Source organism: Hylobates moloch, unplaced genomic scaffold, assembly GCF_009828535.3.
Source record: "Hylobates moloch isolate HMO894 unplaced genomic scaffold, HMol_V3 SCAFFOLD_9, whole genome shotgun sequence".
In the NCBI taxonomy this organism is placed as follows: domain Eukaryota; kingdom Metazoa; phylum Chordata; class Mammalia; order Primates; family Hylobatidae; genus Hylobates; species Hylobates moloch.
This window is the reverse complement of record NW_026652284.1, coordinates 1,038,651-1,052,869: the sequence shown is the minus strand read 5'-3', so window position 1 is coordinate 1,052,869 and position 14,219 is coordinate 1,038,651. Positions and strand designations below refer to the sequence as shown.

General features: G+C 56.3%; 1 protein-coding gene across 1 annotated transcript in view; it reads right to left on the bottom strand.

Annotated features, from left to right (window-relative positions):
* Positions 1–10,015, bottom strand: part of LOC116813757 (ATPase family AAA domain-containing protein 3B-like) — a 37,329-nt gene extending 27,314 nt beyond the window's left edge. The window contains exons 1-3 of the mRNA XM_058444365.1: positions 9,688–10,015; positions 4,142–4,218; positions 2,807–2,908 (exon numbers count right to left, since the gene is read on the bottom strand). Coding sequence (XP_058300348.1) covers positions 2,807–2,908; positions 4,142–4,218; positions 9,688–9,892 — 384 coding nt within the window. The 5' untranslated portion in view covers positions 9,893–10,015. The remainder of the gene's footprint in view (positions 1–2,806; positions 2,909–4,141; positions 4,219–9,687) is intronic.
* Between the last annotated feature and the right edge of the window lie 4,204 nt (positions 10,016–14,219).

Here is a 14,219-nt window from a genome sequence, read left to right as displayed (position 1 = left end):
CAGAGACGCGTGACGTGTGTGTGCCTGGCTATTGAACATTAAACACACACACCTCGCCACAAGCCCACCCACGGTGAAAAGTGGTGACAGACGTTTACCTGGAGCCCTTGCTAACAAATGCCACATGGCACCAAATACCTGTGATCCCCACTGAGACCAGGACAGTAAAGACCCATATTCTAGGCAGAACACAGCGGCTCACGCCTGTAATCCCAGCACTGTGGGAGGCCAAGGCAGGCGGATCATGAGGTCAGGAATTCGAGACCAGCCTGGCCAACACAGTGAAGCCCTGTCTCTACTAAAAATACAAAAACAATTAGCTGGGTGTGGTGGCGGGAGCATGTATTCCCAGCTACTCGGGAGACTGAAGCAGAATTGCTTAAACCCGGGAGGCAGAGGTCACAGTGAGCTGAGATCGCGCTATTGCACTCCTGCCTGGGCGACATGTTCTTCCCATTAAAAAAAAAAAGCAGCTCCTGCCCTCCCAGCACAGACCCTGGTGTCCACTCACAGATAGAGGTGTCCTCCGAGAGGGAGCCCCACCCCATGGAGCCCCAGCACGCCTCGCCCACTGCACTGGTAGTTATGAGGGGCCGGGCCGCAGAACTCAGGCTCAGAGTGCACGAGGGGTAAGGGTCTGTCAGGTGCTGAGGTCCACATGCAGCCCCTGCCACCTCCACCCCAGCCAGGAGAGCAGACAGCCTACCTCGCCGCATGGTCTCCTGCTTCTGCACAGACTCCTCCTGCTTCCGTAAATTCTCCTCATTGAGAAGTTGCTGAGAAGAAGCCGCAGAAAAAGAGAAAAGCCTTTAAAACCAGAAAAATGCTCAACACCAATCCAGAGGTTGTGTGCGCCCCAGGACCGGAGGGCTCCAAGCATCCTGGGCACCTGGGGGCCTGCAGACGCCGCACCCTGACACAGACACGGGTGACATCGGCCGGGACGGCAGTAACTGAGGGGCTGGGCTCAGGGGCCCAAACTCTCCAGTGGCAGAAACAGCCCCCACTGTGGCTTCCCTGACAAGGGCCACTGCGGGCCGACCTCCCGACACCACTGCCCTGATTCAGGCTGTGCTTAAGAAAGCCTCTGTCTTCTGCCAATTAAATGTTAAAGCTACAATGCCCACAACAGCCAACATGTGAACCCTGCCTGTGAGCTCAGAAGTGAAGGTGATGAGCCCCTAAGGAGTAGGGAACAGATGTCACCCAAGCTTTTCTCATAGACCCAGAAACCAGCCCTCCGCCACTGACCAGCCCTCCCAAGCACAACCTCCCACGCTGCCAGCTGGGTGCCCGGGTGGGAGACAAGAAGGCTCAGTGTGCCTGGAGAGTCTCTGCTGTGGAGGCCACACAGGGGGCGTGCGGGGGTGTGCAGGGAGTATGTGTGTGTGCCCTTATGTGCAGGAATGTGTGTGCGTGCCCTTATGTGCAGGAATGTGTGTGTGCGGGGTGGGGGTGTGCCCTCGTGTGCAGGTGCGTGCCCGTGTGTATGAGGCACACTGTGAGCGGGGGTGCGTACACGTGCCCGAGTGTGTGTGTGGGGGTGTGTGCGCATGGGCCCATGTGTGACAGTGTGCGTGCCCACCTGTGCAAGGAAGGGGGTGTGTGCCCGGGGTGTGTATGTGTGCCTATGTGTGAAAGGGGGTGTGTGTGTGTGTCCATGCCTGTGTGTGTGTGTGTGGGGGGGGGGGTGCCCGTGTGTGCAGGGGGTTGTTTGTGCACGTCCGTGTATGTGAGGACTGTGTGTGCCTGTGTGGGTGTGTGTGCATGTGTGTCTGTGTGCACAGGTGTGTGTGTGCATGCCCATGTGGGGGTGTGTGTGTGGGCCTGTGTGTGAAGGGGTTAGTGTGTGGGCTGTGTGAGCGGGCCCACGTGTGCGGGGGGGGGGGGGGGGGGGGGGGCGCGGGGGGGGGGGGGGGCGGAGGCCGGGGGGGGGGGGGGGGGTGTGCGTGCGGGCCCACGTGTGTGTGGGGATGTGTGCATACCTGTGTGTGCAGGGTGTGTGTGCATGCCCCTGTGTGGGGGTGTATGTGCAGGCCTGTGGGTGGAGGGGTATGTGTGCCCATGTTGTGGGGGGTGGGTGTGCCTATGTGTGAAGGTATGTGTGTGCGTGCCCGTGTTGTGTGGGGGTGTGTGTGCACGGGGGTGTGTATGTGGGCCCATGTGTGCAGGGGTGTGTGTGCCTGTCCGTGTGTGCGGGGAGTGTGTGTGTTCCCCCGTGTGGGCAGGTGCCTGTCTCTCCGTGTACATGTGTGCACACGTCTCTGCATGTGTGCCTGTACACGTGCTGGTGCGCGTCTGTCCGAGTAGTTTCCCCTGCTCTAGCACCCACCATCAGCAACCCCAGCGTTCTTGCCCTGTGGCCTCTGACCCACTGACTGGTCCCACAAAGCCGCCTACGTTCTCAGGGACGCAGGCGCCTCGCAGGGGAGGCTGAGCTCACCTGCTGCTTCAGTTGGTCCTCGTAGCGCTGCCGGGCCAGCTTATCTTGATACTGGGCCCTCTGGGGGAGAAGAGGGCAGCAAGGACACATCTCAGCCGGGAGATGCACTCAGGGCCGACCAGGCCGAGCGCCAGGGACACCAACGCGCCATCAGCCTCACACAAACGTGGGGAGGTGCGGGGACCTCCCGTCGGGCTCAGCAGTGAGGGACCTCACAGGTCTTAGGCGTTTGTGCAAGGCTGTTCCAAGGGCAGCTCTAAAGGCTGACTCCAGAGCGCCCCGGGGCCGCACCCAGCTCCCAGTCCTGCCCCGCGCCTTTCCCCCAAGCCAGGCGGCCTCCCTCGCGGCCTCTTGAGCTCTTACGGCCTGGTGCTGCCGGGTCTCCTCGCTCAGGGTCTTCCTCCTCTCCTCCGCCTGCGCCCGGATCTGCTCGCTCTTGAGCTGCTCCACGGCGGCCTCGTACTCCTGCAGAGCACAGCACTCACCAGCTGGCACTTGCTCAGGGCTGGCGCTGCCTGACAGCCCCTCGTGTCTGCACAGCTCCGCCACGGCAGAGACTCCGTGCCCAGACTAGTGTGTGCAGCAGGCTCAGGGCTTCCAGCCGCATCTGCAACCAGGCTCAGGCCCTGGAGGAATCCAGACCCACAGGCAGAGAAGCACCAGCAGAAGCCTGAGAAGGCTCCCGGGGAAGGAGGCCGGACACCAACCCCACCCCCAAGGCTGTTTCTGGGCAGCTCCAGGCAGGTGCTCACTTTTGGACCATGATGAGAACAGAGCTCGTGCCTATTCTAGGAATCCTGCTGAGTGGGCCGGGCACAATGGCTCTCACCTATAATCTCAACACTTTGTGAGGCCAAAGTGGGTGGATCACCTGAGGTCAGGAGTTCAAGACCAACCTGGACAACATGCTGAAACCCCATCTCTACTAAAAATACAAAAATTAGCCAGATGTGGTGGCAGGCTCCTGTAGTCCCAGCTGCTCGGAAGGCTGAGGCAGGAGGTTGAACCCGGGAGGTGGAGGTCGCGGTGAGCCGAGATCACACCATTGCATGCCAGACTGGGGGACAGAATGACACTCTTGTCTCAAAATAAAATAAAATAGGCCAGCCATGGTGGCTCATGCGTGTAATCCCAGCAGTTTGAGAGGCCGAGGCAGGTGGATCACCTGAGGTCGGGAGTTAGAGACCAGCCTGACCAACATGGAGAAACCCCGTCTCTACTAAAAATACAAAATTAGCTGAGAGTGGTGGCGCATGCTTGTAATCCCAGCTACTCCAGAGACCGAGGGAGACGAATCGCTTGAACCCGGGAGGCAGAGGTTGCAGTGAGCCGAAATTGCGCCATTGCACTCCAGCCTAGGCAAGAGTGAGACTCCGTTTCAAAATAAAATAAAATAAAATAAAATAAAAAATCCTGCCAAGTGAAAAGAAATGAGGTGAGAATGTCAAGAAGACCCCCGCCCTCAGGACGACCAAACACCCTCACCAACACCAGCCCTCCCTCTCGGGTGGCAATGCAGCAGCCTCTCTTACCTCCCCTTGTTTCCTTCTGTGAAATGACACACCCAAGCTCGGCCCTGGGCCCCACTGCTGCCCATGTACATGCCCCCCGGCCCTACCCACCAGCAGTAGCCCCACCAATCTCCACGCCCGAACCCCATGTGCGCCCCGGCTCCCCGCCCACACCAGCCCCACTCACTTTGAGCTTGGACTGTTGCTCCAACTGCAGCGTCTGCTCCTGCATCTGCGCCAGATTCAGGGCGTCCTTGGCGTAACCTGCGGGCGCATGTGGCACGGAGAGCAGGTGTAGGATATGCGGATACCAAAGGCTGGCCAATGTGGCGAAACCCAACCTCTACTAAAAATACAAAAACTAGTGGGAAGCGGTGGCTCACGCCTGTAATCCCAGCTACTCTGAGACTGAGGTGGGAGGATGGCTTGAACCCCGGCGGCAGAGGCTACAGTCACCCAGATCACAGTGCTGCACTCCAGCTACAGAGCGAGACTTAAGAAAAATAAAATCTCCAACCTGGCCGACATGGCGAAATCCTGTCTCCACTAAAAACACAAAAAACAGGTGGGTGGGGCAGTGCATGCCTGTGATCTCAGCTACTCGGGAGGCCAAGGCTGGAGAATTGCTGGAAGCTGGGAGGCAGAGCTTGCAGTGTGCTGAGATCGCACCAGTGCACTACAGCCTGGGCGACAGAATGCAACTCCGTCTCAAAAAAATTATTCTAGCCGGGTGCAGTGGCTCATGCTTGTCATCCCAGCACTTTTGGAGGCTGAGGCGGGTGGATCACGAGGTCAAGAGATCGAGACCCTCCTGGCTAACACGGTGAAACCCCGTCTCCACTAAAAATACAAAAAATTAGCCGGGCGTGGTGGCGGGTGCCTGTAGTCCTAGCTACTCGGGAAGCTGAGGCAGGAGAATGGCGTGAATCCAGGAGGTGGAGCTTACAGTGAGTTGAGATAGCGCCACTGCACTCCAGCCTGGGAGACAGCTAGACAAGGTCTCAAAAAAAAAAAAAAAAAATTATTCTAACACGGAAAGAAGCGTAAAGTAGGCAGGGACAGCCGATGCTCCAAGATCACGCTACTGCACTCCAGCCTGGGTGACAGAGCAAGACTCTGTCTCAAAAAAAAAAAAAAAAGAAAGCTGGGTACTGTCCAAGGTTTCTCCTCAGGTGATAGTCTGAAATATGGCCTCGTGGGATGAGAAAGACCTGACTGTCCCCCAGCCCGACACCCGTAAAGGGTCTGTGCTGAGGTGGATTAGTAAAGAGGAAGGCCTCTTGCAGTTGAGATGGAGGAAGGCCACTGTCTCCTGCTTGCCCCTGGGAACGGAATGGTCTCGGTATAAAACCCGATTGTACATTTGTTCAATTCTGAGATAGGTGAAAAACCGCCTTATGGTGGGAGGCGAGACATGTTGGCAGCAATGCTGCCTTGTTATTCTTTACTCCACTGAGATGTTTGGGCGGAGAGAAACATAAATCTGGCTTACGTGCACATCCAGGCATAGTACCTTCCCTTGAACCTAATTATGACATAGATTCTTTTGCTCACATGTTTTTTGCTGACCTTCTCCTTATTATCACCCTGCTCTCCTTTTACATTCCTTCTTGCTGAAATAAGGAAAATAATGATCAATAAAAACTGAGGGAACTCAGAGGCCGGTGCCGGTGCAGGTCCTTGGTATGCTGAGCGCCAGTCCCCTGGGCCTACTGTTGTTTCTCTATACTTTGTCTCTGTCTTATTTCTTTTCTCAGTCTCTCGTCCCACCCAACTAGAAATACCCACAGGTGTGGAGGGGCAGGCCAGGGAGCAACCGGGGAAAGGGGGCGGCAAACTGGAGAAACCTCTCACCAGCCAGCAGTGACGCCAGGAAGGAGGGAAGGGATAAAAATGAAAGAGCCCACACCTGGAACAGAATCCACACGAAATAAAGACTGATGGAGGGCTCCCCACGGTGCACCTGGAGACCCTGCCGCAGGCCTGGCTCGACCACAGAGAGGGCAGGCCAAGGCACTGGCAACGCCAGCAGAGCGGATTGCGGGTCAGGAGCTCTGGGGCCGCCAGGACTGGAGCAACTCAGAGGCACAGGTCTGCACCATGGGTGCAGGGAGGAGGCCCCGGCGGCCTGAGGCTGCTCAACCAGGCCTACACCACTGCAGGGGGCCACAGGCTGATAACTAAGATTCAGCTTCTGGAAGTGGGAGAAGTTTCAATCTCTAAGTGAACTTAGCGGGTGAAAACCCCCAAGAACTAGGACAGAAAGGAACCCTCCAAATAAACCTGCAGCAAGAAAGTCAGTCACCAAAGTCTGCTGTCCTCCGAGGTGCCCTGAAGTCCAGCCCTTGATTCCCATCCTAACCTGATCATTAAAATTACCGAGCAAGGCCATGAGCAGCGGCTCATGCCTGTAATCCCAGCGATTTGGGAGGCCGAGGTGGGCGAATCACCTGAGGCCAGGAGTTCAAGACCAGCCTGAGCAACATGGTGAAACCCCGTCTCTAGTTAAAAACACAAAAATTAGCCAGGTGTGCCGGCGGGCAGCTGTGATCCCAGCTACTCGGAAGCCAGAGGCAGGAGAATCGCTTGAACCCCAAAGGCAAAGGTTGCGGTGAGCTGAGGTGATGCCACTGCATTCCACCCGGGCGGCAGAGCCAGACTCCCTCTCAAAAACAAACACAGAAAAATTACCGAGCAAGCCTGCAGTCCCCTCTACTCAGGAGGCTGAGACAGTTGGATGGCTTTTACCTAGGAGGTCAAGACCAGACTGGGCAACAAAGCAAGACCCCATCTCTTAAAAACAGAACACGCAGTGTCAGTGGTGCCCAGCTAAGACTATCCATGTTAGCCTGGGCCTGGGCCCAAACCTGAATGTCCCTCTGGGGTTATGAGACCCAGCCGGGGTCAGAGACCTCTGCTCAGGATGTTCCACAGCACCCCGGGGAAGGGCACAGGATGGAACCACAAGTACCACCAGGCCATCCCTCCTTAAACAGGGAAACTGCTTAATCTGCTTCACACAAAGGTGCTTCATGCCAGGGATTCCCTAAATGATCTTTTTATTTTATTTTATTTTTTTTTTTTTTTGAGACGGAGTCTTGCTCTGTCGTCCAGGCTGCAGTGTAATGGCGCGATCTTGACTCACTGCAAGCTCCACCTCCTGGGTTCACGACATTCTCCTGCCTCAACCTCCCGAGTAGCTGGGACTACAGGCGCCCGCCACCACGCCCGGCTAATTTTTTTGTATTTTTAGTAGAGGGGGTTTCACTGTGTTCGCCAGGATGGTCTTGATCTCCTGACCTCGTGATCCGCCCGCCTCAGCCTCCCAGAGTGCTGGGATTACAGGCGTGAGCCACCACGCCCGGCTAAATGATCTTTTTAAAAAGGAACCCCTGCTGGCTGGGCACAGTGGTTCATGACAGTAATCTCATCACTTTGAGAGGTCGAAGTGGGTGGATCACGAGGTCAGGAGGTCAAGACCACCCCGGCCAACATGGTAAAACCTCATCTCTACTAAAACTACAAAAAATTAGCAAGGCATGGTGGCGAGCACTTGTAGTCCCAACCACTGAGGAGGCTGAGGCAGGAGAATTCTTTGAACCAGGGCGTTGCAGTCTGCGGTGAGACAAGATGGCGCCACTGCACTCCAGCGTAGTGACAGAGCAAGACATCGTCTTAAGAGAAAAAAAAAGGTGGCCGGGTGCAGTGGCTCACACCTGTAATCCCAGCACTTTCGGAGGCTGAGGTGGGCGGATCACGAGGTCAGGAGGTCGAGACCAGCCTGACCAACATGGTGAAACCCCGTCTCTACTAAATACAAAAATTAGCCGGGCGTGGTGGCGCACGCCTGGAATCCCAGCTACTCGGAAGGCTGAGGCAGGGGAATTGCCTGAACCTGGGAGGCAGAGGTTGCAGTGAGCCAAGATCGCGCCATTGCACTCCAGCCTGGGCAACAGAGCGAGACTCCATCTCAAAAAAAAAAAAAAGGTGGTGCAGTGGCTCACACCTGTAATCCTAGCACTTCGGGAGGCCGAGGCGGGTAGACCACGAGGTCAGGAGATCGAGACCATCCTGGCTAATACAGTGAAACCCCGTCTCTACTAAAAATACAAAAAATTAATCACAAGGTCAGGAGATGGAGACCATCCTGGCTAACACGGTGAAACCCCCTCTCTACAAAATTAGCCGGGCATGGTGGCAGGTGCCTGTATTCCCAGCTATTCGGGAGGCTGAGCCAGGAGAATGGTGTGAACACGGGAGGCAGAGCTTGCAGTGAGCCGAGATCACGTCACTGCACTCCAGCCTGGGCAACAGAGCAAGACTCGTGTCAAAAAAAAAAAAAAAAAAGGGAATTCCTTCGTCTGGGCGCGGTGGCTCACGCCTGTAATCCCAGCACTTCAGGAGGACGAGGCGGGCGGATCACGAGGTCAGGAGATGGAGACCATTCTGGCCAACGTGGTGAAACCCCGTCTCTACTAAAAATACAAAAATCAGCTGGGAGTGGTGGCACGTGCCTGTAATCCCAGCAACTCGGGAGGCTGAGGCAGGAGAATCGCTTGAACCAGGGCATCAGAGGCTGCAGTGAGACAAGATGGGACCACTGTACTCCAGCCTGGCGACAGAGCGACACTCCATCTTAAAAAAAAAAAAAAAAAAAGGAACCCCTGCTATCTGGGCGCAGTGTCTGATGCCTGTAATCCCAGCACTTTGGGAGGCCGAGGCGGGCGGATCACGAGGTCAGGAATTGGAGAGCAGCCTGGCCAACATGGTGAAACCCGTCTCTACTAAAGATACAAAAAAAATTAGCCGGGCGTGGTGCTGCGCCGCTGTAATCCCAGCTACTCGAGAGGCTTCGGCAGGAGAATCGGAGGCAGAGGTTGCAGGGAACCAAAATCTCGCCATGGCACTCCAGCCTGGGCGACAGGGCGATACTCTGTCTCAATAAATAAATAGATAGATAGATAGATAGATAGATAGATAGATAGATAGATAGATAGATAGAACGAACCCCGGCTTAAACAAGAGTTGAGAACCACTGTATTCTTTCAATGAATTCAACACCTCCTACGTTCCAGACTCCTAGACATTTGAACAGCATCTTCCTACAAATCGTTAAAGCCACAGGCGAAAGAAAGGCTGGAGGAAGAGACCCGAGTTTAGGGAAGGTGCAGTCAGTGCTCACACCCTGAGGGCCTTGGGTCAGGGATTTACTCAAGTTGAGCAGCACGGCCTGGCCTGCGGCTTCACAGACCTCGCCGTGCAAATGCTAACGTCTTCCAACAAGAAGTGCAAATCTGCTAGACTCTCGTTAGAACCAAATGATTCTCAAATACGCTTCCCTTGTTTTGTGGAAATTGCTAGCAACCACCCAACAAACCCATCTACCGATCTGGCCACGCCTTGGCCTGTGCCACGTGGAGGCAACAAGCGCAGAAGGATCCCACACACTCGGCGGTAACAAGACCACGGCCAGCCCCAGGCACTGACCCCTGTAACCTATGAGCGCCACCTCCGCACCGCTTTCCGCATCCGACCCGCTCCTGACAGCTGGAGAGGTGCAAAAGGGTGACGGAAAGAGTCCGATCCTCCTGGGACGCGAGACGGCTCCGGCCGGGGGTGCTCCGGGGGCGCAGTCTCGCCCGGGAAGTGGCTGCCGACAGCAGCGAGGAGCAGCAAGGGCCAGGGTTCCCGCTTCCCCGGCCCGTCCCGCCCGCCCCGCTCCGCGGCACTCACGCGAGTGCTCCAGCTCGCGCGCCGCCTTGGCGGCGCGCTCCAGGCCGGTGGGGTCGAAGTTGCTCCATCTGTCCTTGGGCGCCGGCCGGTCTCCCAAGCCGCGGTCCCCGCTGCCCTCGGCCCCGGGCTGCGCGGGCGGCAAAGGCGGCGGCGGCCCCGCGCCTTCACCCTTGGGGCCCTTGTTAATGCCGAAAAGCCACGACATGCTCGGACCGCCGCCGAGACCCCAACCCGAGTCTGACTTGCGCGCAGCTGGGAACAGTCTCCACTCGCCGCAAGCCGGTGGCCAGGACCACTGCGCAGGCGCGACACACACCCCTTCTTCCCGGCGACGGAAATGCGTAAGGGTCACAAGCGCGCAGCCCTTGGATTGGCCGCGAGGGCAGTAACGCCATAGCGACTGCGCCGCAATTGAGGAGCGTGCTCCGGGGCGGCGGGAACCGGGGTGAGCGCGGAGGGGGCAGGGGGCGGGGTGGAGCGTCTGGGTCCCGGAGCCACACCGGGACAAAAGTCCAGAGGGGAGTACTCGAACCCGGGGCAACGTCAGTTCCGCCCCGCAACCGCGTCGGCACCACCCCGGAGCCCACGGTTCACGCGCTCGCAGCGGCCCCGGCTCTCTCCTTGATCGGAATGGTTGACTTCACGGAATTATATGGAGTGACTCGTCCCACTGGATTGGAAACTATTTTAAGCCTGAATAATGTTAGATACAATGAGTTCTAAATTTCCCTTCAAAGAACCAGTATGTCAGTGTGTTCACTCTTTGTCCTGCATTTTAAAGTCTAACTTCTTCGCAGTTGCAGTAAACAACTTTTTCCACCAGTTCTAATCAGTAGTTCATGTCACGTGCGTCCGTGTGAAGAGACCACCAAACAGGTTTTGTGTGAGCAATAAGGCTGTTTGTTTCACCTGGGTGCAGGCGGGCTGAGTCCGAAGAGTCAACGAAGGGAGATAGGGGTGGGCCTGGTTTCTAGGATTTGGGTGGGTAACGGAAAATTACAGTCAAAGGGTGTTTTTCTCTTGCAGGCAGGGGCGGGGGTCACAAGGTGCTCAGTGGGGAGCTTCTGAGCCAGGAAGTTAAGGTGGGGCAAGAACAAATCACAATGGTGGAATGTCATCAGTTAAGGCAGGAATCAGCCATTTTCACTTATTTTGTGATTCTTCACTTGCTTCAGGCCATCTGGACGTATACGTGCAGGCTTGGGCTCAGAGGACTGACAGTTCACATCTGTTCCCCTGGTCACCTGCTTTGACCTGAGTAACCTTTAGTTACCTGTCCCATAACCATTTTTCCCACCAAACCACTCACCCCGCCACTCTGGCCCATACTCCTGCTCCCTTTAAAATAGCCAGTGGGCACCGGTTTAGACTGTGCATTCTAACCCCAGCCAACAGGGGAACCACACAGCGGTAGGGGCTACCTGTGTCAGGAATAAGAACCCCTTCCCCTCCCTTGTCCAAGCGCTCGCCATTGCTCAATGTATGAGATGCCCCCTTCTATAGAAGTAAATTGTCTAGCTGAGAAAAGTTTATATTTGAGTTCTACTTCTTTGGCGGCACAGAAAATTTACATATAACACAGTGAGCCGCCGAGATCTCGTCACTGCACTCCAGCCTGGGCGACAGAGTGAGACTCTGTCTCAAAAAAAGAAAAACAGAAGCCAGAAAATGCCAGCCAGGCGCGGTGGCTCACACCCGTAATCCCAGCACTTTGGGAGGCCGAGGTGGGCAGATCACCTGAAAACAGGAGTTTGAGACCAGCCTGGCCAACATGGTGAAACCCCCGTCTCTGCCAAAAATACAAAAATTAACCTGGGCATGGTGGCGTGCGCCTGTAATCCCAGCTACTCCGGACGTTTAGGCATGAAAATTGCTTGAACCCCGTGTCATATGCATCCGTGTGAAGAGACCACCAAACAGGCTTTGTGTGAGCAACAAGGCTGTTTATTTCACCTGGGTGCAGGCGGGCTGAGTTCAAAAAGAGTCAGCAGGGCCGGGCAAGGTGGCTCACACTTGTAATCCCAGCACTTTGGGAGGCCGAGGCGGGCGGATCACGAGGTCAGGAGATCGAGACCACGGTGAAACCCCGTCTCTACTAAAAATACAAAAAAAATTAGCCGGGCGTGGTGGTGGGCGCCTGTACTCCCAGCTACTTGGAGAGGCTGAGGCAGGAGAATGGCGAGAGCCGGAGAGGCAGAGCTTGCAGTGAGCCGAGATCGAGCCACTGCACTCCAGCATGGGCGACAGAGCGAGACTCCGTCTCAAAAAAAAAAAAAAAAGAGTCAGCAAAGGGTGGTGGGATTATCATTAGTTCTTACAGGTTTTGGGATAGGCGGTGGAGTTAGGGGAAATGTTTTGCAGGCAGGGGATGGATCTCACAAAGTACATTCTCAAGGGTGGGGAGAATTACAAAGAACCTTCTTAAGGGCGGGGGAGATTGCAAAGTACATTGATCAGCTAGGGTGTGGCAGAAACAAATCACAATGGTGGAATGTCATCAGTTAAGGCTATTTTCACTTCTTTTGTGGATCTTCAGTTGCTTCAGGCCATCTGGATGTATAAGTGCAGGTCACAGGCGATATGATGGCTTAGCTTGGGCCCAGAGGCCTGACATCCTGGAGGTGGAGGTTGCAGTGAGCTGAGATCGCACCACTGCACTCCACCCTGGGCGAGCAACACTCCTTCGCCAAAAAAAAAAAAAAAAAACAGGCCAGGCATGGTGGCTCGAGCCTGTAATCCCAACACTTTGGGAGGCCGAGGTAGGAGGATTGCTTGAGCCCAGGAGTTGGAGACCAGCCTGGGCAACAAAGAGCCCCTGTCTCTACCCAAAAAAATAGGAGAGGAGGAGAAAAACCAAATGAGTTCCCCAGCCATAGTCAGACGCCCCTAACCCCACCCCATGGCTGTAATCAAGGTTTTGGTTATTTAGAGATAGGGTCTCTATTACCCAGGCTGGAGTGCAATGGTGTGATCTTGGCTCACTGCAACCTCTGCCTCCCATGCTCAGGCGATCCTCCTACCTCAGCCTGCAAGCCAAGACAAGAAGCTGGGTGGGACCACTGCCAAGTGCCACCTGGCCTTTTTTTTTTTTTTTTTTAGAGGGAGTTTTGACTCCTGTTCCCCATGCTGCAGTGCAATCGCATGGTCTCGGCTCAGTGCAACCTCCACTTCCCAGGTTCAAGTGATTCTCCTGCGTCAGCCTCCTGAGTACCTGGGATTTCAGGCACCTGCCACCAAGGCCAGCTAATTTTTATAATTTTTTTTTTTTTTTTTTTTTAGGAGAGATGGGGTTTCACCATGTTGGCCAGGCTGGTCGAGGACTCCTGACCTCAGGTGATCCACCCTCCTTGGCCTCGCTGAGATTCCAGGCATGAGCCACCGTGCCCAGCTGGCCCCATCATCAAGGTTTGCAGGGACTAGCTGCAAAGCGGGGGCAGGGGCGGCATCTGTTTGAAGCCGCTGTGTCTGTTTCCCGTGCACTTCGTCCATCATGTGTCTGTCCATCATGTGTCTGGCCGGAGCCATCTCTGGCGGAGGGGAGGGAGGCGAAGGGGCACCCGCGTCTGCACGGCCGCAGGATGGGGCACGGGTAGCCTGTCCCGGGCGGCATTCAGGCACCCGGCCACGCCGTGGCAGGCACCTCATGTGAAGCCCACCCCTCTGTAGTTAAATTCTCCATAAAGCTCCAGCCTCTGCCTTTTCTGTCACCTTTGACCCCAGGGGGCGTTAGGGGGCCCCAAACCCCGCCCCGCATCAGCCAATAGACAGACACAGCGGTGCGGCGCGTGTGGGACTTTATTACGGGGAGTATTTCCTAAATGTGCGGGGTTGGAAAGGTAGGGTGGGAGGGGTCCCCGGCCAGGCTCTGTGAGGTGTGGTCTCGCCATGGACTCAGGATGACGGTTGCTCCTCCTCCGGCCCAGGCCCCTCCCCCTTCAGCCAGCGCATCATCTGCTGGTGCTGCTGGACAAAGTCTTGCACGCAGGCGTCCATCATGGCCTCGGTCAGGACCCCGTCCTTGGAGGCATACGCCATGGCCTAGTGGGGAGAGAGGGAGCTGAGGGAGGCCGCCATGGGAACCCCCCACCCCAAATGCACACTAGGTCCCCGAGGTGGGGAGAAGCCAAACCAGGGGCTCCAGGACGGCCTCAGGGTGAAACACAGGCTTCCCGCACCTCAGCAGAGCCCAGCATGTGTGTGGACACCGGGGGCGGCCCCTGCAGTGCCCACAGCCCTGCCTGCGTCCTAAGCACTGCTGCTGCTCAATGACTTTCTAATAATACAAAGCCCAAGGCCGAGACCCACTGACTGCAGACCCAGGGCAGCTCCCGAGAGGCAGGGGAATTGCAGACCCTCTGCGTGTCTCAGCCGTGGCCAGGCAGTCCCCCCTGGGTCACAGCACACCTCAGACCTTCAGACCCTGACACTCAGAGACCTCCAGGGCAGAAGCAGCCACTGCCCGCCTTGGGACATCAAGGCCACCTCTGCCCCCACCTCCCTGTCCTCCTGGTCACAGGGCTTGGCATCTAGCA